This window comes from Piliocolobus tephrosceles, chromosome 14, assembly GCF_002776525.5.
Source record: "Piliocolobus tephrosceles isolate RC106 chromosome 14, ASM277652v3, whole genome shotgun sequence".
NCBI classification, from domain to species: domain Eukaryota; kingdom Metazoa; phylum Chordata; class Mammalia; order Primates; family Cercopithecidae; genus Piliocolobus; species Piliocolobus tephrosceles.
In genome coordinates, this window is record NC_045447.1 from 90858020 (window position 1) to 90883510 (window position 25491).

The 25491-nt window shown below is 41.3% G+C and overlaps 1 protein-coding gene across 4 annotated transcripts in view; it reads right to left on the minus strand.

Moving 5' to 3' along the window:
• Positions 1–25491, minus strand: part of PRUNE2 (prune homolog 2 with BCH domain) — a 302755-nt gene that overhangs the window by 195902 nt on the left and 81362 nt on the right. For all 4 annotated transcript variants that reach the window (XR_002731829.1, XM_023213314.2, XM_023213316.1 and 1 more), the window contains 2 exons: positions 22691–22843; positions 19713–19807 (listed from right to left, as the gene is read on the minus strand). Coding sequence is in view for 3 of the 4 variants with exons in the window: in XM_023213314.2 (XP_023069082.1) it covers positions 19713–19807; positions 22691–22843 (248 nt within the window). In the remaining variant the exon portion in view is untranslated. The remainder of the gene's footprint in view (positions 1–19712; positions 19808–22690; positions 22844–25491) is intronic.

Here is a 25491-nt window from a genome sequence, read left to right on the forward strand (position 1 = left end):
TCCCAGCTGAGGCCCCACCCACGCAAGTGAGGCCACCCTGCATCAGCCAGTCCTAGCCTGTTGTAGCCCTTGACTCCTGCCACATGAGTCAGCTCAGGCAAGACCAGCAGAATCATGAGAATACTACATTGTTTTCTTAAGTTGTGGCGTGGTTGGCCACGGCTCACACTTGTAATCCCAGCACTTTGAGAGGCTGAAGTGGGAGGATCACTTGAGGTCAGGAGTTCAATAGCAGCGTGGGCAACATAGGGAGACCTCATCTCTACAAATATATATATATATATTTTAATTAGCTGCTACTCAGAAGGTTGAGATGGGAAGAGCGTCCGAGCCTGGGAGGTCGAGGGTGCAGTATGCCATGATCACATCTCTGCACTGGAGCCTGTGTGACAGAGAGAGACTCTGTTTCAAAAAAAAAGTTAAAAAAAAAATAAATTCTGGTGTGCTATCGTACAGCAATAGCTAATGAAACACGGGCTTTCCTGTCTTTCACGCCAAAATTACTAAATTGCGTCCACAGCTGGCTAATTTGTCCAGGCAGTTCCAGACTACTGTGGACTAGGTAATCATCAATGGTGACAATTAATTGATCCTTCTTTGACCTAACATAGAATAATGAAGTAGTAACAGGACTTTTGAGTCAGATGTCCCTGGACTGGAATGCTACTTTCTGGTTTCAGGTAGCGTATTTTCTCTCTCAATCTTAATCACCTATAAAATAGATACAATCAACTATGTCATTAGAAAGGTGTCAGAATTTTAGAAGACAATTAATGTGAAACACCTGCCACTGTACTGGGACCATCGCAGGTACTCAATGAATGGGAGTTCCCGTCCTCAGTATCTGTGTAAATGCATGCATCCACAAGTTGAAACCTGAATCAACTCTCTCTAAACCAGTGGTTCAAAGTGTGGTCTCTGAACCAGCAGCATCAGTATCACCAGGGAACTTACTAGATATATAAATTCTCAGGTCCCATCCCAGACCTACTGAGTCAGAGTTAGAAACTGTAAGAGTAGAAGAGTGAGGCCTGGAAATTTGTGTTCTACCAAGCCCTCCAGGAGATTCTGATGCAAGCTAGACTTTAAAATGCACTACTCTAGACTAAGAGAAATCAGGATAAAAGCCAGTAACAATTTGGATATTTCTTCAGTTTGCACTTGAAAAATGCTTTCGGATACACTGTTGCAGTGTTACTGGACTCTGTGCAGAAAGACTCTAACGTTTTCTGTATGTAAACATTCTGGGGATAAGCAGTTTCAAATAATTGCTTTATTTAATTTACTTGACACTTGTGAGGGGCTTACCATGTGTCAGGCACCATTCTAAGCACTTTGCAAATATTAACCCATTTAATCCTCAGGACAATCCTTGGAAGCAGTTACTGGGATGATGCCATTTCACAAAGGGGACTCAGTGAGGTTAAGTAACTGGTGGAGGATCAGAAGCTGGTGTCAGAGCGAAGACTCCAACCCAAGTAGATTCCATACCTTTAACCACTACCTCATACAATCTGTGTCTGTGTGTGTGTGCGTGTGTCTGTCTCTCTCTTAGGCAGGGTCTTGCTTTGTGGCCCAGGGTGGAGTGTTGGAGTGCAATGGCCTACCACAGCTCACTGCAGCTTTAAACTCCTGGGCTCCAGCCATCCTCCCACCTCAGACAGCCTCCAAAGTAGCTAGCTAATTTAAAAAAAAATTTTTTTTTCTTTTGGTAGAGATGGGAATCTCCCTATGTTCCCAAGATAGTCTCGAACTCCCAGCCTCAAGTGATCCTTCCACCTCGACCTCCCAAAGTGCTGGGACTGTAGGCGTGAGCCACAATGCCTGGCCTTTACTATGCCTCCCTTTACTATGATCGTTGCTTTCTGTCAAGGATGGGTCAGCAATTTGCAACATTTCACAAATTCCCTGATGGTCAGCCGCTACTCAGTATTTCACACCATGATATAATAAAGAGGTAATTATACAAATTATACAAAATAATATCAGATATAGGGAACTAGAATTTATCTTCTACTTGAAGATTCAAACAGCAGAGTGGTAAAAACGGATTAATGCTCTCTCTTGAGCATCCATTTCATGTTTAATCCTGAGAAATACCCAAGATAGACACAGGGAGAGAGGAGGGACCAATGTGATGTTCATGGCATTTTCACAGACTCAGAAAACCCAGAGCTGGGACCAGCAAAGGGCCTTAGGAATTCTTGTTTTGCAGCTAGAGGGAGATTCCCTTTACAATTAGGGAGAATGAACTAAAGCTTTCCTCCCACTGGAAGCTGGGTAGCAGAACAAAATTATGAAACAATCGAGCACATACTGATGTCTGTCTGTCATTTTCTCCATTACAAAGACCTTACAGGCCAGGTGTGGTGGCTCACGCCTATAATCCCAGCACTTTGGGAGGCTGAGGTGGGCGGATCACCTGAGGTCAGGAGTTTGAGACCAGCCTGGCCAACATGGTGAAACCCTGTCTCTACTGAAAATACAAAAAAGAGCTTGGTGTGGTGGCGGGTGTCTGTAATCCCAGCTACTCAGGAAGCTGAGGCGGGAGAATCACTTGAACCCAGGAGGCGGAGGTTGCAGTGAGCTGAGATCACATCACTGCACCCCAGCCTGGGCAACAGAGCAACAGAGTAGGTGAAAGTCTGTCTCAAAAAACAAAAACAAAAACACCTTACAGCTTTTTTGCTTTGCTTTGTTTTAAATTTCTAACTTGATGGAAAGTATGTGATGCTTGTATTGTCTCTGTCACCAAACAAAAAGGACTGTTGACTTGGCTTCAAAGTTTCAAAAGTTATGAGGCTCATTTTCTGTAACTCCTATTTCACATTGTATCACATTAGGATACTGTGTGGGGATATCCCGGCAAAAAGTGCCTTCTGGGTTTGCACATGTCTTTCCCACCTCTTTTGCCCAATCTGAGTCCGTGTGTGCCTCTGGGGCTCCTCCCAATGGTTCCGGGGATTTTAACCTTGATCTACATTTGAAGCTCTCAGCCTATTTTCCAGATCCTCTGATACTCAAACATTGTTCTTGCTCCTCTCTCGTCACTCAGCCTTCTCCATCTCCTGTACACTCTGAAATAATCTGTCAGAAGATCCTCATCCTGTCATGCTGGCTTACTCTGGATCAACAGACAAAGACTTCAGCTCTATCTCTGATGGACTGAGTAGGAAGAATCAGGCAAGTGCTTTACTAATTAACTGGATTCCACAGTCCCCCCCACCACCAATCAGCCAAAGGCAGGCATCCCAGTCTCTGTTGTCACCCTCACAGTCCTGAATGCACGCCTGCCACAGCTTGTCCAACATTGCTCGCTATTCTCCCATTTGCATTATTTCCCGTCTTTGTGCAGCACGAGTTAACCCACCAGGTTTCCCAGAGCTTAATCCAGTATGGACCCAAACACTAGGGGTAAGGCCATTTCACTGCTGCTCTTAACTCAATATCAGTAACCAGGCTCTGTGTCCTCCCTCCTAGTTCATATTCTTCTCTGTGCTGGAATGTTTTTCCTTTGCCACCCACCTTCTCCCAGCCCCTCCTTCACAACCTCATTTACACGGTCAACTTCTGCATGTCCTTTCCATTTTAGTTTCAACATCATCATCTCAAGGGAGCATTTCCTGATATACCTCCCCTTCCCAAATTAGGTTATGTGCTTCTTTGGTATCAGTAGTGGCCCACTGGAGCCACTTATAATTACCAATCATTTGTAGGCTTAGGGAAGACAGAAACCATTGCACTGCAATATTTATTCTCTACTTCAGGTACATAATAGCTACTCAATAATTTTTTTTATTGAAGGGAGTGGGAGAGGGAGTTGCATGATGAGAAATTACTTAATTAGTACAATGTATGTCATTTGGATGATGAATCAAAAGCCCTTGGCCAGGCGCAGTGGCTCACGCCTGTAATCCCAGCACTTTGGGAGGCCGAGGTGGGCGGATCACAAGGTCAAGAGATTGAGACCATCCTGGCCAACATGGTGAAACCCCGTCTCTACTAAAAATTCAAAAATTAGCTGGACGTGGTGGTGTGCCTATAGTCCCAGCTACTCTGGAGGCTGAGGCAGGAGAATCGCTTGAACCAGGGAAGTTGCAGTGAGCTGAGATCACGCCACTGTACTCCAGCCTGGTGACTGAGCGAGACTCCATGAAAACAAACAAACAAACAAACAAACAAAAAATCCTGACGTGACCACTATGCAATCAATGCAGGTAACAAAATTGTACTTGTAGCCCATAACTTCATACATACAAAAAAGGATTTAAAAATAAAATAAATGTTTGATGACAAATGATTATTGTTAATGGGTGATTAAGTGGATGGATAAAGTGAATACATGAATTCAAGCTGTCCTTGTCAACCCTGGTGTCCCAAGGACACATCAACTGGTCTGATGGGCCGCAGGCTGAGCTGGTGGTGTCAATGACTATTGTGTAGGTCCAGAGCTCTACTGTTTGGGCTCCATGGGCAGGAAGGTTCAAAATGACTGTTTCCCTTTTGGTTTGGGATAAAAAGCAAGCATTGTTAAGGGCCAGAACAATGGAGAATCATCCATAGGTGTGCCTGGCATACGCATTTACAGATAAACTGAAAACTAGATTGCATAATGGTATCATGAAAAGAATGTGAACCTAAAATGTTAAGGGGCAAAACATAGACACAAATCTTCACTGTCATGAACCACCTTTTCTAGAAGAGTCTTCTAAAGTTCACTTATAAGATGAAAATAATCACAGACCTATTTCAAAGGGTAGTCATGGAGGTTCAACGAGAAAATAAAAATCAAACGTAAGGTATATGCACTCAATAAAGGTATGACAGACAGTCAATGAATGTTGGCTACTATTATGTTCATCTGCTAAAATTCAAATTATTCAAGGTCTTGACTAGCACCATGCTATGAATACAATAAGCATCAAGTTATCCTTTTGAAGGAATACAAGAAGACAATAATAAACAACCAAAGCCTAGCTGTGGCATCTTACCTGTTTTCCTGTTTCCACCACTAGGCGACACCACTGACCTGTAATAACCCGCTCTTCTCCAACAGGCTCAGCGCAGCCATCCTTAGCAATCATGTCAATTAAGCAACAACAAAAAAGATGTCTATCCTACACAGTAACTATCCTAAATTATTCCTTTGTTTGACTCTTCTTATTTCTTTGAGCTGCCACTATCTATGTGGTATAAACTTGTCCTTTCATTTTAGTGTGTACTAAAAAAAAAAAGTCTTTGTTACTTAGGGAGCCGATTCAGTATTGACCAGGGATGGGAAACGAGCACTCTAACACAAATGTAGTCCACTGTTTCACTTTTATATAGATTTCCTCGTCACAAGAAAATGGAACAATTTTCCTCTAGTTTCACAGCCTGCCTTTCTATGACAACTTGATACAATGTAGTAATTAACCATTAAAATATTGCATATGATTCATAGAGTGTTACAAACTAATTTAAACCGAGGTCAGGTCCCCAAATCAGCAAAATAACTCTGAAGGGAGGGGACAGAGAACATAAATGAGAAGAAGTAAGCAACAGCAGCTATTAAAAGTAACGCTAGGCAGCTAAAACTGGTCTGAGCACGTTCCTAAAAATGTAATTAGCCAAATCCTCCCAGAAATTAAACCATCAAAATGACATTATAGTACACTTTAAAAATGTATTTACAGAGTGAAAGAGCAGTCATCCTAGCATATCACTATGTCCTGAGGGTTTCCCTTCTCATAAAGAAAAATGTAGACAGAATTAGATATTGTGCTATGAAGAAAGTTCCAATTGTCACATATATTTTGTAAAAAGCTACTCCCTACTTCCTTCAGCAGTGCTAAAGTTGAGAATGAATTAAATCAATAGGCTGGTTTCTGGTTTCTTTGCCCCATTATGGGATGATTAAAATGACTAGAACCAAAGTCTACCGATGACTTTTTCAGATACCAACAATTATTAAAAGGCAATGAGGGAGGCTGAGGCAGGAAAATGGCGTAAACCCGGGAGGCGGAGCTTGCAGTGAGCTGAGATCCGACCACTGTACTCCAGCCCGGGCGACAGAGCGAGACTCTGTCTCAAAAAAAAAAAAAAAAAAAAAAAAAAAAAAAAAAGGCAATGAATGAAAATGAATGAAGATAGAGGTGCTGAACTCTGCCTGTGTCGTGGAGCTTGTTTCTCAGAAAGCCAGACATTGAGACTTCATTTCCTTCATGAGTAAAGGGCCAACTTATCTCCTCCTGCTCAAGGATTTCAATTTCTAGACTTTCTGAAGGTCTAGAAACATTCAAATTTTATTTATATAAGGTGCAGTGATACATAAATTTATTCAAAAATGCTTTCTGACAATATACCCATGTTCTCAAAGGTGACTGTGAACTAAAAAGAGAGGTTTCAAATAAGGAGCCAGAAGTACCAGAAATGCCCAGTTTAAAGGGAAAGCCTTAGCCATTTTGCTGACATATGGAAAGACTTTTTCATAGCTTTTTCACCTGCATTATGAAGCTACTGGAAGGCAGTACAGTACTACCTGTGCAGAAGAAGTAGCCGTGAAGAATGGCTCTGTGTTTCTGAAAAGGAGTTGTGGACGTATGGAAAAGGAAAAAGCTGTGTAAAGTGTACTGAGAAAAGGAAAGAGGGGAAGTGATCAAAGTGACATGGAAAATCCATGATGTTGTCCAAATGGTATTATCAGAACTCAGGGTATATAGTCCAGGATGGTGAAAGCTCAGGAGGAAAGTGATAATCCAGGATGCATCATTGCAGAGAGCAAGCTCTGTGTCTCTAGCCGAACAGAAGAGAGCAGACAGCGGGGAAGACAGGGCTTCCAAGACATGAGCCTGAGTACCCAGCATGCTTGATGACCAACAAAGGGAGGCTGCAGTGGCTGTGATGTTTTGTGTCCAAAAAGAAAAGACTCTAAAGACTAATTATTTAATTTTATTTGTCCTTTAAACACAAACTGTTATCTTAGCTGCAGGGGGGTCCTACTTTCTCTTAATCTGAATTAAAATGGTTAACTATTGGAAATATAACACCATTGGTCAAAGTACATGAAACCAGCTAAGTAAATTATGAATCATAAATCAAGGTTCTACTTTCTTCTTGATGGTTAAAGAAATCACAATTCCTTTGTTTTACATTTTTAAAAAACTATGATCACTTCAGCTACGATATCTCACAAAGAGATACACTTCTACTACACACAAATGATTGGCATGCTAAAAAATTCTAGTGACCTTATGCTTACCCCCAACAACACATAAATTGTACGCTAACAGCCCCTGTATATGCCAGACTGTGGTAGGCAAAGAACGGAAGGATTTATAGAAGAGAATGTGACCAGGAGCGATTTTCTCTTGACGGCCACCTTCAACTCCATCCCTCCCTAGATGTGCATGTGTCTCTGCACATCAAGAACTAGAGTCTAATTCGCAGTGCTATGCCGGAGCTGATGTGTAACTGTTGGCAAGAGCTGACTGTTAAATTTTCAGGCAATTTTCAAACCCATTATTTGCAAGTTGAACACAGTCATTATAAAAATTAAATTACATAATTTATGTTAAGTAAAATATATTAAAGGCAAAAGTAATACATTCTCAAAACTCACCCCTTCCTCCATTATGCCATTACATCTACTGTTATCAATGTTCTTGGGATCATTTACAGCTGTTCAGTAGAAAGGATATATAATGATATGCTTCTGCATGTCTCTTCCCAGATCTGTTTTGATGATGTCTTGTTGGTACCTTGAAATTGGCCATGGTTTGGGAGGCCGAGGTGGGCGGATCATGAGGTCAGGAGATCGAGACCACAGCGAAACCCCATCTCTACTAAAAATACTAAAAAATTAGCCGGGCGTGGTGGTGGGCGCCTGTAGTCCCAGCTACTCGGGAGGCTGAGGCAGGAGAATGGCACAAACCCAGGAGGCAGAGCTTGCAGTGAGCAGAGATGGCGCCACTGCACTCCAGCCTGGGCGACTGAGTGAGACTCCATCTCAAAAAAAAAAAAAGAAGAAGAAATTGGCCATGGTAAGAGTATTCACACTATGGAAACTGGAAAATACTACAAATCAGAGCTTGTTTTGTTGGTTTATTGATTGTCATGACCAGGTATTGGCAAGCTCTGGCCCACAGACCAATTCAGCTCACTGGCTATTTATGAACGGCCCATGTACTAAACACATTCAAATAGTTGTTAAGTTCCTACATAATATCCTCAGTTTGGGCACTTGAACTGCGAAGCCAAAAATGTCTACTATCTGGCCCTTTTCAGAAAAGAATTGCTGACCTCTTGTCTAGACTCAAGAAAGTAATGGAGAAAAACTATAATAAAGATAAAACATAAAAGCGTGTTGTGTCTCTAGTCATCACATTTTGACTAGCACACACACACGCCACACACGCACACACACACCACACACACATGAATAAAGAAATGTTCTTCCAGTATTTGAAAACTATTCTTAACTCAGAAAAGAAGTCACTTGTATTGTTGACAAACAAATGAAGTTCAAGCATAGTTCTTCATCGTTTCAGTTTCTTGTAAAGGGAGAATCAAAAACATCAACTACATTTTTGTTGCAATTACACTCATTCATCAATTGCAATGCAAAAGTTATGCAAAAATTAACTAGTTCGGCCAGGCACAGGGACTCATGCTTTTAATTCCAGCACTTTGGGAGGCCGAGGCGGGCGGATCACGAGGTCAGGAGATTGAGACCACAGTGAAACCACATCTCTACTAAAAATACAAAAAATTAGCAGGGCATGGTGGTGGGTGCCTGTAGTCCCAGCTACTTGGAGAGGCTGAGGCAGAAGAATGGCATGAACCCCAGAGGCAGAGCTTGCAGTGAGCCGAGATCATGCCACTGCACTCTAGCCTGCGCGACAGAGCGAGAGTCTGTCTCAAAAATAAATAAATAAATAAATAAATAAATAAATAACTAGCTCATTCTACGAGAATTAATTGGTTTTGTGAAATTTACAGTAAAAGAATAAAGAGTACATATTGTATACCTCATATATTGTATATATCGTATATATCCTTTATTTATTTGAGACAGAGTCTCACTCTGTCACCCAGGCTGGAGTGCAATGGCACGATCTTGGTTCACTGCAACCTCTGTCTCCTGAGTCCAAGCAATTCTCCTACCTCAGCCTCCAAAGTAGCTGGTATTACAGGCGCCCACCAACACACCTAGCTAATTGTATTTTTAGTAGAGACAGGGTTTCACCATGTTGGCCAGGCTGGTCTCGAACTCCTGACCTCAGGTGATCCACCCGACTCGGCCTCCCAAAGTGAAGGGATTACAGGCGTGAGCCACTGTGCCCAGTGAATATATCATATATATTCTTTATATCAGTAATATGTATGAGTGGGTTTTTATGAGAACCTGTTATTAAACATTTACTGGCACACCACTGCTGACTCCCCTTATAATCAATCTGGGCTGCTCTTAGGGACTCACATGAATAACAGAATACGCTGGTAGTGATATTCGGAGACACTTCAGGTTAGGTCACAAGAAGAATTGCAGCTTCCACCTGAGACTCTTAGAAAACTTGTGGCATTCTCTTAAAACCTAAGTGTTATGCTCTGAGGAGCCCAAGCCAGGTGACAAGTACCAATTGAATTCCACCATCTGAACACAACTGCAGGAGACACTCTGAGCAATAACCCCTCAGCCAAGCCCCCTAAAAGCCCATAAAATTATGAGAGATAATGATATGTTGCTTTAAGCCTCTAGGTTTTGGGGGTGACTTGCTACACAGCAATAGATAACTGAAACACCATTTTATTCTGGAGAGGAGACACTGAGGGGGTCGCTAATTGGGCCCATTGCATCAAGATCTCAGGAATCCAAGGTTGGGGTACTGCAGTCCTGGTTTGTTCCATGCCCTTTGTGCAAAAACACACATGCAGGCATGTTGGGAGTGGGGACTTAACAAAAAGGGGAAATGGTTATAATACATGTCCACATTTGCATATAAATCTGAATCACCTAACAGTTTTCTTTACGTGCATCAAATAAAATACCATCTAATGAAACACTAACTCTACCTATTTCACTCACTACCAGTCAACCACATTTGGGCTTCCTAGAATGGCATGCATCTCCTCCCACAGTTTTCTTCCTTTCTAGATCAAGCCAAATAGCTATATTTGTGGCTAGTGTCACTAACGTTCCCTGCAGCCTGTTGATGAAGTCGTATCCTCATCATATCTTACTTCACTGTTTCATTCCCATTTCACAGTTGCCAAGGAGAGTCAGTGGGGATTTCTGGGACCTGAAGAGAGTTTATATCTGGGGAGGATCTATGTTTCATATACCCCCACCCCAATCTTCTCTACCTGCTCTATGTGAATGCATTTTTATCAGAGTGTTTCAGGGGAGGAGGAAGATCCAGAGCACCACCCCTATGCCAAAGAAAGCATGAATGCAAATGTGTAGCTTCATGATCACTAAATCTTGGATCCCTGCTTGTCTGAGTCCATACAGGCTACAATAACAAAACACCTTAGACTGGGTAATTTATAAGTAATAGACATTTATTTCTCATAGTTCTAGAGGCTGGGAAACACAAGATCAAGGAGCTGGTAGAATTGGTGTCTGGTGAGAGCCTGTCCCTCATAAATGGCACCTTCTCACTGCATCTTCACATGGCAAAAGGGACAAATACGTGCCCTCAAGCCGTTTTATAAAGGCACTCATACATTCATGAGAGCAGAATGCTCATGATCTAATCACCTCCCTAGGCCCCTACCTCTTAGTACTACTTCACTGGGGATTAAATTTCAACATATAAACTTTGGAGGGGCACAAACATTCACACTATAGCAGTGCTTATATAATCCCTGTTGCAAAATCATAGCTAGAAAAAGTACTCAGGTATTTTGCACCACTTAGGGAAATACTGTTTATTTACAGAGAATCATCCTACATAGACCGAGTTTTGTGATTCATTTAAGTCCATTTGAAATTGACCAATAGGTAAAGCAGAGAAAAGTTGTCAACAGAAATATCAAGTTGTCTCCAACTTGAGTTTAGCTGGAGATACAAAATAAGAATTCTGCCAGGTGCAGTGGCTCACACCTGTAATCCCAACACTTTAAGAGGCTGAGGCAGGTGGATCACCTGAGTTCAGGAGTTCGAGACCAGCTTGGCCAACATGATGAAACCCCATCTCTACTAAAAATACAAAAAATCAGCTGGGTGTGGTGGCAGGCACCTGTAATCCCAGCTACTCAGGAGGCTGAGGCAGGAGAATCGCTTAAACCTGGGAGGCAGAGGTTGCAGTGAGCCAAGATTGTGCCACTGTACTCTAGCCTGGGCAACAAGAGTGAAATTCCATCTCAAAAAAAAAAAAAAAAAGAATTCTATTATAAGGCATTTCTAGGTAAAGAGATTTTGCAGACTATTTTTGGACATCTGTAGAAGGCACTACCTACATAAAAATTGTAAATATTCTACATATTATCAGCTTCAGTCACTTAGTACAATTTTCCAAAGACAAAGTGCTGTTGTTGCTGATATGATAAATCATTCTTTACACAGGGATTTTTTATTCTTTCATCTCGGTTACATCTCATTACCAAGAACCACTTGAGGCTCAATAGGAACGAAAGTCCACTTTCCTGGTCCATGTTTCACTCTTTTATCCTGCTAATGTCCTCAAGAAGCTAGGAATTATCAGTTCTAAATGAGTTTCAAATTGTAATTCACACTTCAAATGCCTCGTGCCGACTGACTGTTAAATCCACACAATCAAAGTTACCTAACCATATTTGTCATTTGCTTTAAATGCTTTTGGACTTTTTGACAAAATATGGACTGAGAACTCCTAATTCCTCAGTTACTCGGGGTTTGGTTATTTGGAGTTAACTACAGTGCTCAAAAGTAATGCTGTTTTCATTTCAATAGAAAATCTCTACCATTAAAATTTTTCACCAACTGACTGGGATGCTCTGTATTTTGAACACAAACTTGAAAAGGTTAAATCACAGCAAGAAAAACCAGAACACCCACATACTTGAATTCTAGAGACAGTCTGAGAAAAACAGATTTTCCTTCCTACACGATCTGTCCTATCCAATCCTTCGTTCCATAATCCTTTTTCCTGTTACTTTTCTCTGCTTGACTTATCTTGCCAAATCTTCTCTATATCAGGCACCAATAATTAGCTTCACTATGGGCACCTAGAACTTGGAGGATATTTATAGTTCAAAATTTTAAATGATTTTTTCAGGAAGCAAAGATGTAAAGACTAAGAGGAAGAAAGTTTGGTACAAAGAGTAGGGAAGGAAGAGTGCTAACCAAAGATTGCTTAAGAATGTCTAGGCTGTCTGATACCCTGAGTTTGAGGCAATGACTGACAGCTGATGACTCACCTGTGAACCCCTGAGTGGGCTCAAATTCTAATTAGTCTTGCATGCTGGCACCATGTCCAAAGCAGTATACACAGGGCTAGAACAGGACTGGCCTGGGATTTGGGTCCTGGCTCTGCAGATTAGAAAAATGATTTAACCTCTTTAGATTCCAATGTCCTTACCTCTAAGATAGAGATTATGGCAGACACTGGCTAATTATTTTCCAAATTGGTTCATTTTCATGAGCATATCTATTAGATGACATTTTTCAGCCTCCCTCCAGTTAGATGTGATCATGCGACTAAGCCAATGAAATCTGAGCAGAAGTGATGAGTGTCACATCCAGACCAGCATAAAAAACTCCACCCTTGGCCCTCCGAGCTCTTCTCCCTGTTGGCAGATAAACTGGAGATATCCTCCTGGGCATCCTTGGAAACCACCTGTTGAAGATGATCTCTGAATCACCCCTGGCCACCTGACTGGGAACACCAAATAGAATTGCTACATGAGTAAAAAAATAAACAATTTTTGGGTTGAGTCACTGAAACTTGCTTATCTGTTCCAGCTACTGGAGCTACCTTCACCAATACAGGGGTAATCATAGTACCTTTCACTGGGAGGATTAAGTGTGATAATGCCTACTCAGTGGCCAGGTACACAGTAAGAACTCACCATCAATCGTCAACTCCTAATGTAGCAAGGAAGAGTTTACAGACCTGAACCCACAAAGAAATGGATGCACTCAGGATTTAGAACCTGGAGGAGATTTTTCACATATTTCTATTAGTTGGGCAAAATGGCTTTGAAAAGTCATCTTTTCAAAATATTTCAATATGCGAATCATATGCTCACCAAAATGCTAATCAATAGGCTAATGATTTACTAGTGATTTGCTGACCAAAATCAAATCATTCAAATATTTTGAAAAGGTTAACTGGTTCGAGACCAGTTCAAAATTAACATATGCTCCCCTAAGAAAGGCTATGCACTCTTTCACAAAATGAGGGAGTTACATACTCTATAGGTACTTTCATCTTGGCCTCCAAGAAACTCCAAGCTCAATGAGAAATCACATTGTGTGCCTAAAACTGGTAAACCAGATTTCAGACTGGTGTGCTGAGTCTCAAATCCTTGGTTACCGTGGGTCACTTACACTTCACTGAGGCCTGAGTAAACGTTCCCTTTTGTCAGGGAGGAGTTTGGCAGCGATCTTGGGAATTCATTCTGGTCTGTGCTCTGAATGCTAACGGAAAACGTTAGTATTTTCCCCTAGGTGGTGCTCCAAGGTGCAATATGGCTGGTAATCTCTGTGCAGGGCAGCCTGAGTCAGCCGCCTCTAAGTCACTTTACCAGGATGCATCCCAGGCTTCAAACAGCAGAGAGGATAGTCACGAAGAGGTCTGAGGCCCAGAGCACAGCAGAAGAGCCCAGAAACAAAGAGATAAAACAGCCCTGAACAATTCCCTCAGACTCCAGCTCTGAAGAAAGGAGATGAAAGTCCTCACCGTTCCTCATTTAAAGGAAATTGATATGAAATAAAAATGTGGGAGCAACAGATGAAATATGCTTACCAGGCAGCACGTTCATACAAGCAATCTGAAAATTTTAAGTTTTATTCTTTTAAGTTGTCTGAAAAATGACTGCTTTAACAGTAGTATACGTTAGGGGTTGAATTTTGTCCCACAAAAACTTTTATGTTGAAGTCCTAACTCTCAGCACCTTAAAAAGTGACCTTATTGGGAAATAGGGTGGCTGTAGATGTAGTAAACTAAGATGAGGCCAGGCGTGGTGGCTCATGCCTGTAATCCCAGCACTTTGAGAGGCTGAGGCGGGTTGATCGCTTGAGCTCAGGAGTTCGAGACCAGCCTTGGGCAACATGGCAAACCCCATCTTTACAAAAAATGCAAATATTAGCCAGGTGTGGTGTGCACGCTTGTAGTCCCAGCTACTCATGAGGATGAGGGGGGGAGGATCCCTTGAGCCCGGGAGGTGGAAGTTGCAGTAAGCCTTGATTATGCCACCGCACTATGGCCTGGGCAACAGGGCAAGACCCTGTCTCAAAAAAATAAATAAAATAAATAAACTAAGACGAGATTATCAGAGGGGTCCTAATCTATTATATATCCTTATGAAAAGGGGAAATTTGAACACAGAGACATGCATAGAGGGAAGGGGATGTGAAGATGAAGGCAGAGATCCAGGTGATGCTTCTCTGCACCAAGAACACCACACATTACCAGCAACCCATCAGAAGCCAGGGGACAGGCATGCAGCAGATTCTCTCCCATAGCTCTCGGAAGGAACTTATCCTACCAACACCTTGATCTTGGATTTCTAGCCTCTAGAGCTGTGAGACAATAAATTTCTATTGTTTAAGTTGTCTAGTCTGTGGTTCTTTGTTATGCCAGCTCTAGCACACCAATATAGCACATACACAAGAATAAATCATACTGCAATTGATCATAATAAAAAGTGATCAAGTCAGTGCATGGCTATCGTCCTTCCTGAGTAAAGATGCCAATAATGACTAACAGTCTTCTGGGAGATGCTTAAAGAAGGTGCAATAACATTTGGTGTCAGCAAGGGAACCATTAATGTACTGCCGTGAGCAACCTTGCTTCAGTGGCACTTCATTAGAATGAAAAGATGTTTCTTCCCCTGAACATTTTAATATACTGCTTTAGTAGGGAGTAAACTAGACTGAAGAAGTATAATCATTACCAGTTCTGCTGGCAAGGGAATAAAGGCAACGTTTGCTCTTTGATATCCATAAATTCTCTTCTGATGATCAAATCAACAAGCAACAAAAAAGGTACAAAGGATCAGATGTAACAATAATCAACAAAGTGGATTCCAATATGTCATGTGCGTTTCCCCACAAGATGCATGCTACTTTCACACTTGGAATGGCTTGGATGCCATGGGAAATGAGACTGTAGTTATCTTATCCCCCAGTTCCCTCTGTAAGAAGAGCTGCCCCTCTGGCCATGCCTCTGATAAGGCCATTTCTACCCACCATCTCTCAAAATCTCATCCATTCTGACTTCCTGTACTGAGCAAAGCATTGAAACTCTGTATTATTGTAATTAATTGCTTTTTATGTATTTCATTCAGTAATTTATATAACAATGAACATTTGTGAGATAACTACAATAAAAATGAGAAACAAGGGGTTTAGAAACTTTCTTCTTATTAGAGTGCCAGATAACCTATCTATTGAAGGCAGTGGTTTCTACCTCCCAAACTCAATGGTTCCCTCTGAAGATCATGCTGTGTAAGTTACAGAGAGATAAATCTTTCTAATTTTCTGAATATTTCCACCCAAGAAAAATAACTGGGTCATCAGCTGAATAAAGGCCATGACTTACACAATGGTAGAATTACAGCACTGCAAAGAACCATTGAAAATGCCAGGAATCTTCATTCCTGTATCCCTGACATGCTGCAGAACCCACAGTTGATTTCTTTCAGTGACTACAGCTAACTACTTTGCAGAGCCTCTCACTCCATTTTTGGAGAGCGGGATAAGCATACTTTCTATAAATATGTGGGCCATTTTTCATCTGTTTGATGTCATCCTTCAGCCATAGTTGTCTGGTAGAAACTGGTTGGGAGAGGAAAAAGCAGACTGCCTTGGATGCCTAGCTAAGTGGCTTTGCTTTCCTAGCTGATTTATGTAAATCCAAAAGGAAATAAAAATCAGATAGCAAAGGGACGAACTGCAAACACCAACAAGTATTAACCAAATATTTGTATTTACTAAGTATCTACTATGTGCCCATCACTGTTACAGAAAATTGAAGAGGGAGAGAAGTCAAAGATACCATCAGTATCCTCAATTAATTTAAAATACTATCTGACCATGATTAAATATATTAAACAAATTCAAAAGCAACAGAAGATCTAATGTAAAGAGTGAAGTCCTAAGTTGCTCACCTAGACTACATTTAGCAAGAGTTCAGAGTGTGGTAATAAAAAATAGTGAATTTGTAAGAGTTATCATGACGCACCTTGGTTGACCGTGCTTCGGAGGATGAGCAAGATTCGGAAAGTCATAGGAACTAAGAAGGTTTCTTTGAGAATATACCTAGATTCAAAGAGCAATTATACAACTGTTCCAAAACCCACAAAATAAGATTGTGAAGATTCTGTCGATAATTTTTAAAGTGAGGTGAATGGGAATGAGAAAGGAATGATGAAATGTAATCAAATATGAGTATGGATTGGGAAAATACCACTGCATCCAAGGACAATCTACAGAGAAAATTAAACGGATGTTAACTTGGGAATTTTTCCAGCAGACAGATTGGATAACTGATTTGCATTTTTTCTTTCAAGGAAGATACAGGATGTTACTAAGGAGGTTTTTTCTGTTTTTTTTTTTTTTTTTTTTTTTTTTCCACTTCTCAGTCATCTTTAATATCTCCATTATGCAAAAGTGAAAAGTTCTCATTCAGCCAATGAGAGTTTAAACTGTGTACCCTTCTTTATTATACACAAATGTCCTTCTCCTCCAGGATCATATAACACTTCCAGAGACGTGCTTAACCACCTGATTAATTACTGGACCTCTGTAAATTACTTTCAAGATTAAGATGATTATTTTATCACTTATTCTGCTTGATAGGCATTTACAGTTTAACACATCTGACAAAGCCATTTGCATACCCCTATAATATAAATGGAGGTACATTAAAGCTACAGTTAGTCTGTAATATTAATAGCCTTAAAATAATTTGCTAATTACAGACAGTTCCCAAAGCAATTATAAGACATTCTATGTTAATTTAGGAAGGAATTCCAAACAAGGCATTTAAAACCTAATAAGATGCCATTAAATGAAGGAAGACAGAGGAGAGGGGAAAAGAGAAAGAAAACCCTAAGGCTTGAACTAGTAGAAATGATTCTCAGAGCTACTGACCCTTGCAAGATCCATGTTTTCCTTGGGTTTTTAGGCACAAAGCAGAGTTCTAATTGATGCTGATTATATAGTTACTACATCACAAATTGAATATATTTGTTGAATTGATTCACATCAATAACTAATCATATGGAGCATTTATCAACCTCAAAGTCCATAGAAACAGTTGAGTCAATTTATCAAGTGCATACCATGAGAACATGCTCTGTAAACTGTGAGGTGCCACCAAACGTCACAGTCTGCCTCCTAGTTTTCATACAGATTTATAAGCTGAATTACAATGCTTATAAACTGGAAATAAATTTGACAAAAAGATCCCAGAAAAGAAAGCACCTGGCTTGCTCTTGGGTTTTCTGAGGATGTAGACACCAATATGAGTGCCTGCTATTCCAGAGAAATATACACATTGATATAGTCAACATCACCATGAGAAAAAGAAGAATAGGTCGGGTGAGGTGGCTCACACCAGTAATCCTGTTATGCCCAGACCGTTTACTCCCTGAAGAAGACCACCAGAGTCCAGAGTCAAAGCCAAGTGGCAAGGATCTTTACTGCAAGTTCGAACTTGGTCCCTCCGCTTCACAGCTTACAAAGAGGGCCCCGAACAATGCATGCGCTTGCTTTTTATAGCCCGATGTAAACAGGACTTGTAAGGTTACAGAGGAACAAGGCATTTCTCTAGGTTACAGCATTACAATTGGTTAACATTTTAAGTTATACATTTAGCAGTTTTCTATTGGTTCCCGCGCTTTCAGTAAAACCACAAACGGCTGTGTCCTTATCAGAGATTTTCCAGGTGGTGTTTTTCTAAAGTTGAGATATATGGTAGTCTCTGAGTTGAGAAATGTGTCTGTACTGGGCTCAGGAAGTTGAGAGATATATGGTGATTTTGTTGAAAAGAAAAGAGGGAAATGTGGGGAAAAGAAAGGTCAGCCTGTTACTGTGTTCTTATAGATAGAAGTAAGTTTAAGAGACTCCATTTGGCTCTGTATTTGAGATGCTGTTAATCTGTGACTCTACCCCCAATCTTGTCCTTGCTAGAGACATCGCTGTGGTAATTAAGGTTTAAAGGATTTGGGGCTGTAAGGAATGTGCTTTGTTAGGCAAATGCTTAAAGCCTGCTTGTGGTTGAAGGTCAGTACCATTCTCCTAAATCTCAGCAAAAGAAAAACATCTGTCTCTCGCCCGTCCCTGGGCAAATGGAACACCTCCGGGCATCTGTATGTCTTACTGCTGATTCACTCCCTCATTTTCTGAGCAACAAATACCGAGGGAACTCAGAGACCGGTGCCAGCGTGGGTCCCCTGTAAGCACAGCACTGGTCCCCTGGGCCCCGCCCTTCTCTCTCCATACTTTGTCTCTGTGTCTTTATTTCTTTCAATCCCAGCACTTTGGGAGGTCAAGGCGGGTGGATCATTTGAGGTCAGGAGTTCAAGACCAGCCTGACCAACGTGGTGAAACCCTGTCTCTACTAAGATACAAAAATTAGCCAGGAGTGGTGGCGGGCACCTGTAATCCCAACTACCCAGGAGGCTGAGGCAGGAGAATCACTTGAACCCAGGAGGCAGAGGTTGCAGTGAGCCGAGATGGTGCCACTGCATTCCAGCCTGGGTGACAGAGCAAGACTCCACCTCAAAAAAATAAAAAGAAAGAATAGTAACATACAATTCTAAAAACCAAAAGACAAATTCCTACAGAGCATATTTTATCTCCATAAACTCTACCTGAGAGCTAAATGCCCAACCAAACATAGATAACCTAACAAAGACAATACAACAGTAAAGAAATACGCAGACTTCTACAAACGCACAAATGTGCCTCTATAAAATATAGTTCCCATTAGTTAGGTTAATTAAGATTAACATATAAGTCATTGAAAACTCCCAAAGTAGACAAAAGATAATTCACCAAGGAAACACACAAAGACAAAAGTAGCATTCGCTCTGAGCCATTCAGTTTACAGATTGGAAGGAGGTTCCTTGTTAATTAATACTTGAGTTGTTGCCATTGATTACCAAAATGGCATGCATCTGAATAGTTTTGAAGATCAAAAGACAATCTGTGTGTTTTTTTTTTAAAGAAAAGTTCTATGAACAATACAGGGTGGTACACAGAAAATATGGAAGTGAACCTAATCACACATATCATAATTTCTATTAAAAAGGTTAAAAATACACCCACATCTGAGTGTTTGTGTTTTAGGCTTTGTTTTACTGAGATGAATGAAAGAGCATTCATCTTGAGAATTTTTCATTGACTTAGCATAGTGTTTTCACCCAAATAATAACCTGCCACTATATTCCAAGTCAAATGTATCACAAAGAAGCAAAGGACTACCATGGACTTATCCAATGGAGAGAGTTACATTCCAGTTGCTCAGACTGCAATTGTGGGAAATTGATCATTGCTAAAAAAGCATTCTCACCCTTACCTCAAGGTTCATGCTCACAGTACTAATGGCCACTTTTATTTCTCCATCAGACAGTTCCTTTAGATCTTTCAACATTGTCTGTTCAATACTTAAACCTGTGGATGACAGGTAAAAAAAAAAACCACTATGTTATAATTGAGGGAATTTTTTGTGTGTGTAATATCAAGGGATTGTTTTAAGAATTTACTCTGTAAATTTCATTCTTTTCCCCTGAAATGTCACTTCTATCCACAATAAACACACACACACACGCACACACACTAAGGCAATAATCACATCACGTCTGCATCAGTTAGGATCCCAACAGGAAAAATGCACCTCTTTTGCTGCAAAAGAAGATGTGTTAATGGCAGGACACTTACAGAGATGTGGGCTGGATGAAAAAGTGAATAAAAGATGATGAGGCATCCAGAGGCTAGCAAAGGGACCCAGAAAGAAAACAGAGATCTGGAACTGGAAAAGACTGGCTGCGGAAACTTCCACCAAAGCAGGAAGAAGGCAGGGAAGATCCACTACACTCTCATTCTTCTCCTTGTCCCCATCCCTACCTGTTCCTAACTCTTTCCATTGGTCAAACCCAACCAGAAGCCAGTGTTGTGGGAGCCCATAAGATTAAATACTTAGGGGTCCCCCTGTTGAGCCCCAGAGCAGACAAAGGCAGGGAATGAACAGGTGGAGGTGGACAAATGAAGAAAAATTAGCATCACAATGCAAACTAGTTAAATAATACCAAACAAAGCCAAAACTGGCTTTCAGGCTGCATTTAGGTAAGCCCCTATGTTTTCTAGTATAATTTCATTCAAAATGCACTTTATAAATGTGACTCATAAGACTATCTTAATTAAGTTGCTTACCCTCGTAATAGGCTCTGACAATGGGAGTTATTAAATTCCCTAATTAATGGGAGTAATAATTCAGAATGGCTAAATTATCTAGAACTGCATAGTTGTAGTCAGTTGACCAATGGAACTCAATGAAATCTATCACAGTAAAGCAGCAAAGGATCTGGCTTGACATTTAATTCTCACGCTACATTATTACATCTGATTAGGTCTACTCTCTTGGGAGGAAGATCTATAATAAAGCCTAGTAAAGCACTGCATCCTTCCCAGATGTACGTTAAGGCTTCAGAGAACACTGCTTACACTACCCACTTAGAACACTCTGTCAATCACAGTAGCATAGCGGAACAGACAGTTACTAAATATGTTTCTTTGACTCAAAGATTGAAAAGCCACAATCTTTCACAATGCAGCATAAAATGATTTATTGAAGACATTGTGACATTAAAAGTTTGGTGTCATTGTGAAAATGAATGACAAAACGCATTCTCTTGTGCAGCATACACACACGTACACGCACATCTATGCATAGGTAACAGAAGGTGCAATGGACACTGCGAAGGCCCCACCCCATTTCCTCAAACTTTCCCATCCCGGTGCACCCAGCATGATGCTCCACCACCAGCACCTGCCTCTCTGTTCCTGAGGGCTTTCCTCGGCCACTAGAGCCTATGCTGGAGAATTAAGGTCCTCTGGGATTGAGTAGCCCACACTCTTCCAGTGGTCTTCTGGTAAATGTTTAACAGCCAGTAACAAATCCTGATTTGTAGTGTTTGTCAATTTCAGGGATCTAAATACTCCTACCATGGCTGATCTCAAGCTACCAATCCAACATCACCCAACTCCCAAAATTCCTGAACATTTAACCATCAGCTCCTGGAGCCCAGATGAGCACACCACTGCATCCCTCAGGTGGGACAACCCTGAAGTACGAGTTTACCCTCTTTCTCGTGGTGTCTGGTGGGATTAAGCTCTGGTTTCCTATGGAGCCAACCTGCTTGCTGAAGCATTCCATTCCCCTATCAGTGTTCACTGGAACCACCTCCCACATAAACCACTTTGCCTCAGGTTCTGCCCCTCCTGCCCCTGGGGACGGGGTTCCTGAACTAAGAGAGAAAGTTATGTAATTCAGTGTTTACATCTTAAAGACATATAGGCTGGGTTTAGGACTGGCCTGGCCACTTGCCGGCTGCGTGTGTTTGGTATTGGGAAAGCAATGAAGGCTTTCTGCACTTCAGTGTCCTCCCTCATCTGGAGCCTGGGACAACAAAGCACTGACTCTTGGGGTTGTAATGAGGATTCAGCAAGATCATCCTTACCAATCTACTCCATCAAAACCTGTATCAAGTAGGTATCCAGTGAATTATAGCCATTTATTATTGTAAAATAGTTGATCCAGGAAATTCACTGTCCTGACAAAGCCTAGACAATGACAACAGTTTCATCAACATAGCCATCTTCTCGCTCATTTCCTTCTCAAACTAATTGATTTATGAAATCTCATTGTGCTTGATATTGCTCCTTCCATCTTCTCAAAAATAGAATCCCGTCAGCACAAGGACTGCATGCAATGATGCACCTGAGATGTGCACTAGACACGTGAATTAACCATACATCTAGGCATGAAGGCCTCAGAGTAGAGGCCACAGTACAAGCTGTCTGCTTCCAGGGAAGCCAACATTATGTGCCTGAAAACCTTCCACCAGCACAAGCAATAGGAAGAAAGTGAAACACATTCAAATGTACCTTCTCAGTCAGGCGTGGTGGCTCACACCTGTCATCTCAGCACTTTGGGAGGCCGAGGCAGGTGGATGACTTGAGGCCAGGAGTTTGAGACCAGCCTGGCCAACATGGTCAAACCCTGCCTCTAGTAAAAATGCCAAAAATTAGCTGACTGTGGTGGCGCATGCCTATAATCCCAGCTACTTGGGAGACTGAGGCATGAGAATTGTTTGAACCCGGGAGGTGGAGGTTACAGTGAGCCAAGATCATGCTACTGCACTCCAGCCTGGGGGATACAGCGAGACTCTGTATAACAAACAAAGAAACAAATGTACTGTCTCAGGCCTGATAACACTCCACGCCACAAACCATCCCTACTCGTGAGGGACGAGAGAGCTGGGAACAGTCACTCACCCTGAGCACTGAACTGGGTCTCCTGTAGGACGTTGATGATGTCCTCTCGTGGAGGCAAGTTAGGAAATTTTTCTTCCAGGACAGAAAGAATCTCCTCCTGCTTCTCTGAGATCTTCTCTGATTCCATGGTCATCCACTTGAAAAGAATGCTACCTGAAAGGTATGAATAAAAATGCTCTTAAAGCTTTCCAGTCAAGCCAGAACAGGGGCCAGCAAAATCAGTGTTTCCTGGCCTCTCAATCTAAGCTTTCCATTCCTGTCTCTCACCTGGACCAGGGTCCTCCACATGTAACCTTCAAGAGCCGATTTTTAGAAAACAATTGAACCATCACCCAGCTTCATTATTCTCCAAGTGCTGCTCTCTACAACTTAACTCACCCTAGCATACTCTATGGTACAGAATTCATAGATAAAGGAAAAAAATGTGCAGCTCCCCCCAACCTCACACAAACACACAAAAAGATACACATTGGTCTTAAGTGATTTCAAAAAGGAAGTTAGTGGTAAACTATTTAAAAGTCTAATCAGCCTTATTTCCTTTAAGGGACCACAGAGAATGCTGTTTCCACTTATTATATTATTAATTTTACATACAAACTTCTTCCTTTTCACACTAAATGAATGTATAATCCCACTGTCACTAGCTGAGGAATCTGATAAGGTGGTTAACCTGTCCATTTCTGATCTCCCAAGCATCACACACAGTTATAAAGTCATTTACAATTATCTAATTAAAAGGACTCACATGCTGGGTCTAAATCACAGGTTTAAATTACAAAGTAATTTTCCAGTATGAAGGACCTTGCACAAACTCCTGTGACTTCTGTAGATAATCTCATCTTGAAACGGAGGAGTTAGCACCCCATATGTACTCTTACTCTTCCCCGCATTCCAAGCCCAGATTAACACAGAACTGCCATGGGAGAGAGAAGTTTCGCTTAACGATGAATGATTAAACTCTCTAAAAATCTCCAAATCTCTTGACTAATCAAGGTACTACCATCTCTGTTTCAGTGTAGCCTTAATACCAGTCATCGGGGAGGGAAAATGGAAAATAAATAAAAGAGGAAAGAAGGTAAAAGGAGAAATAAAGTATCCAGTGAGGGAAAACTCAGGCCCCCAAACACAGGGCCTGAGACCTACAGAACCTAGAGATGAGGTCTATGTTTACCATCAAACATGCTGGAAAGTCCCAAGCAAATCATCTGGCCTCTATTTCCAGTTCCCCATTTTTAAAACAGGAATAATACTGCTTTCCCAGCTCATAGTGCTATACTAAGCATCAATGAATGTAAATATCATAAAGAAAAGTAAATATTGCTAAATATATTTAAAGCATGTCTTCCATTCATTCCGTGACAATTACTGAGTGCCTTTTATGGGCCAGGCACTGTGCTCGATGCTAACAATTCAAGATTAGACTAGAGATAACCTTGCCTCTTGAAGCTCACAGGAGATTAAAGGTTACAAATAAGTAAGCACAGACATTTTTAATAGCAGAGAATAAGAAATATTATGGGTGAAATACATAGTACTCTGAATCTAGGCCAGAATTTAGGGTTCAGAGGAGTCTTCCTAGAGACAGTTAACCTGAGCTGAGTTTGAAGGATATCTAGAGACTCCAGGCAAAGGCAAGAGGGAGGTCATGATCCAGAAAGAGCTTGTGCAAAGGCACTGAGGTGGGAGGGAATTGGGCCAGTTCAAGGAATAGAAAGCAATGAATTACAGGTAGATAGTACGATTTTAGCAAGGGAAACGTTGAAAAATCAGGTTGGAGAGAGAGAAGAGGCCAGACAAACTTAAAGGCTGCTTGTAAGGCCCTTCAATGTAAGGACCATTTTTATATTTTATATTTTAAGAGGGATGAGGAATCTTTAAAGAGTTTTAAGTAGGGAAAGTAACATGCCCACATTTGTGTTTTATAAGAATCACTCTGGCTATCACATAGAGAAAAATTTTGATAAGGAATATGGGGAGGATCAGTAAGGAGGCTGTTTTGGGTAAGAACAAAGGAAAGAACAGTCAGCACACAGAACTGAACAGATTCCACTTCAACAGTCATTTGACGGTGGAGGGCAGCCAGCTGGATTTGGTGTATACCCTGTGGTCTGTCAATCTCTGACATAAAACTCACACTATAAAGATTATTTTTCCGGCTGGGCACAGTGGCTCATGCCTGTAATCCCAGCACTTTGGGAGGCTTAGGTGGGTGGATCATCTGAGGTCAGGAGTTTAAGACCAGCCTGGCCAACATGGCGAAACCCCGTCGCTACTAAAAATACAAAAAATTAGCTGGGCATGGTGGCGGGCGCCTGTAATCCCAGCTACTCGGGAGGCTGAGGCAGGAGAATTGCTTGAATCCGGGAGGCGGAGGTGGCAGTGAACTGAGATCGCGCCACTTCACTCCAGCCTGGGAGAGAGAATGAGACTCTGTCTCAAAAAATAAAAATAAAAAATAAAAATAAAAATAAATAAGGCAATGGTAAAAACGAATTTCAGAAACGATCTTCATCGGCCTCTCACTCTCACTCTGATAGACTGCTTGTACTAAGAACAAGGATAAAAGCTAGATCAAGTTTTTAAAAATCTGTGAAAGTATCACAGAGTTACCCAAGTAACTGTCTTGGAAACTCAGGTCCTGGAGAGAGGGTAAGGAGAGAGGGTAAGTACAGAGAAGTGAGCCCAACATTTGGTGTTGCTTTTCCTCTTGGGGTATTTGCTAATTCATAAGTGATAAAATAAACCACTGGGCTGAAAAAGTTTGCAAATGTAACAGAAGTTTAACAGCCTATGGAGACAAA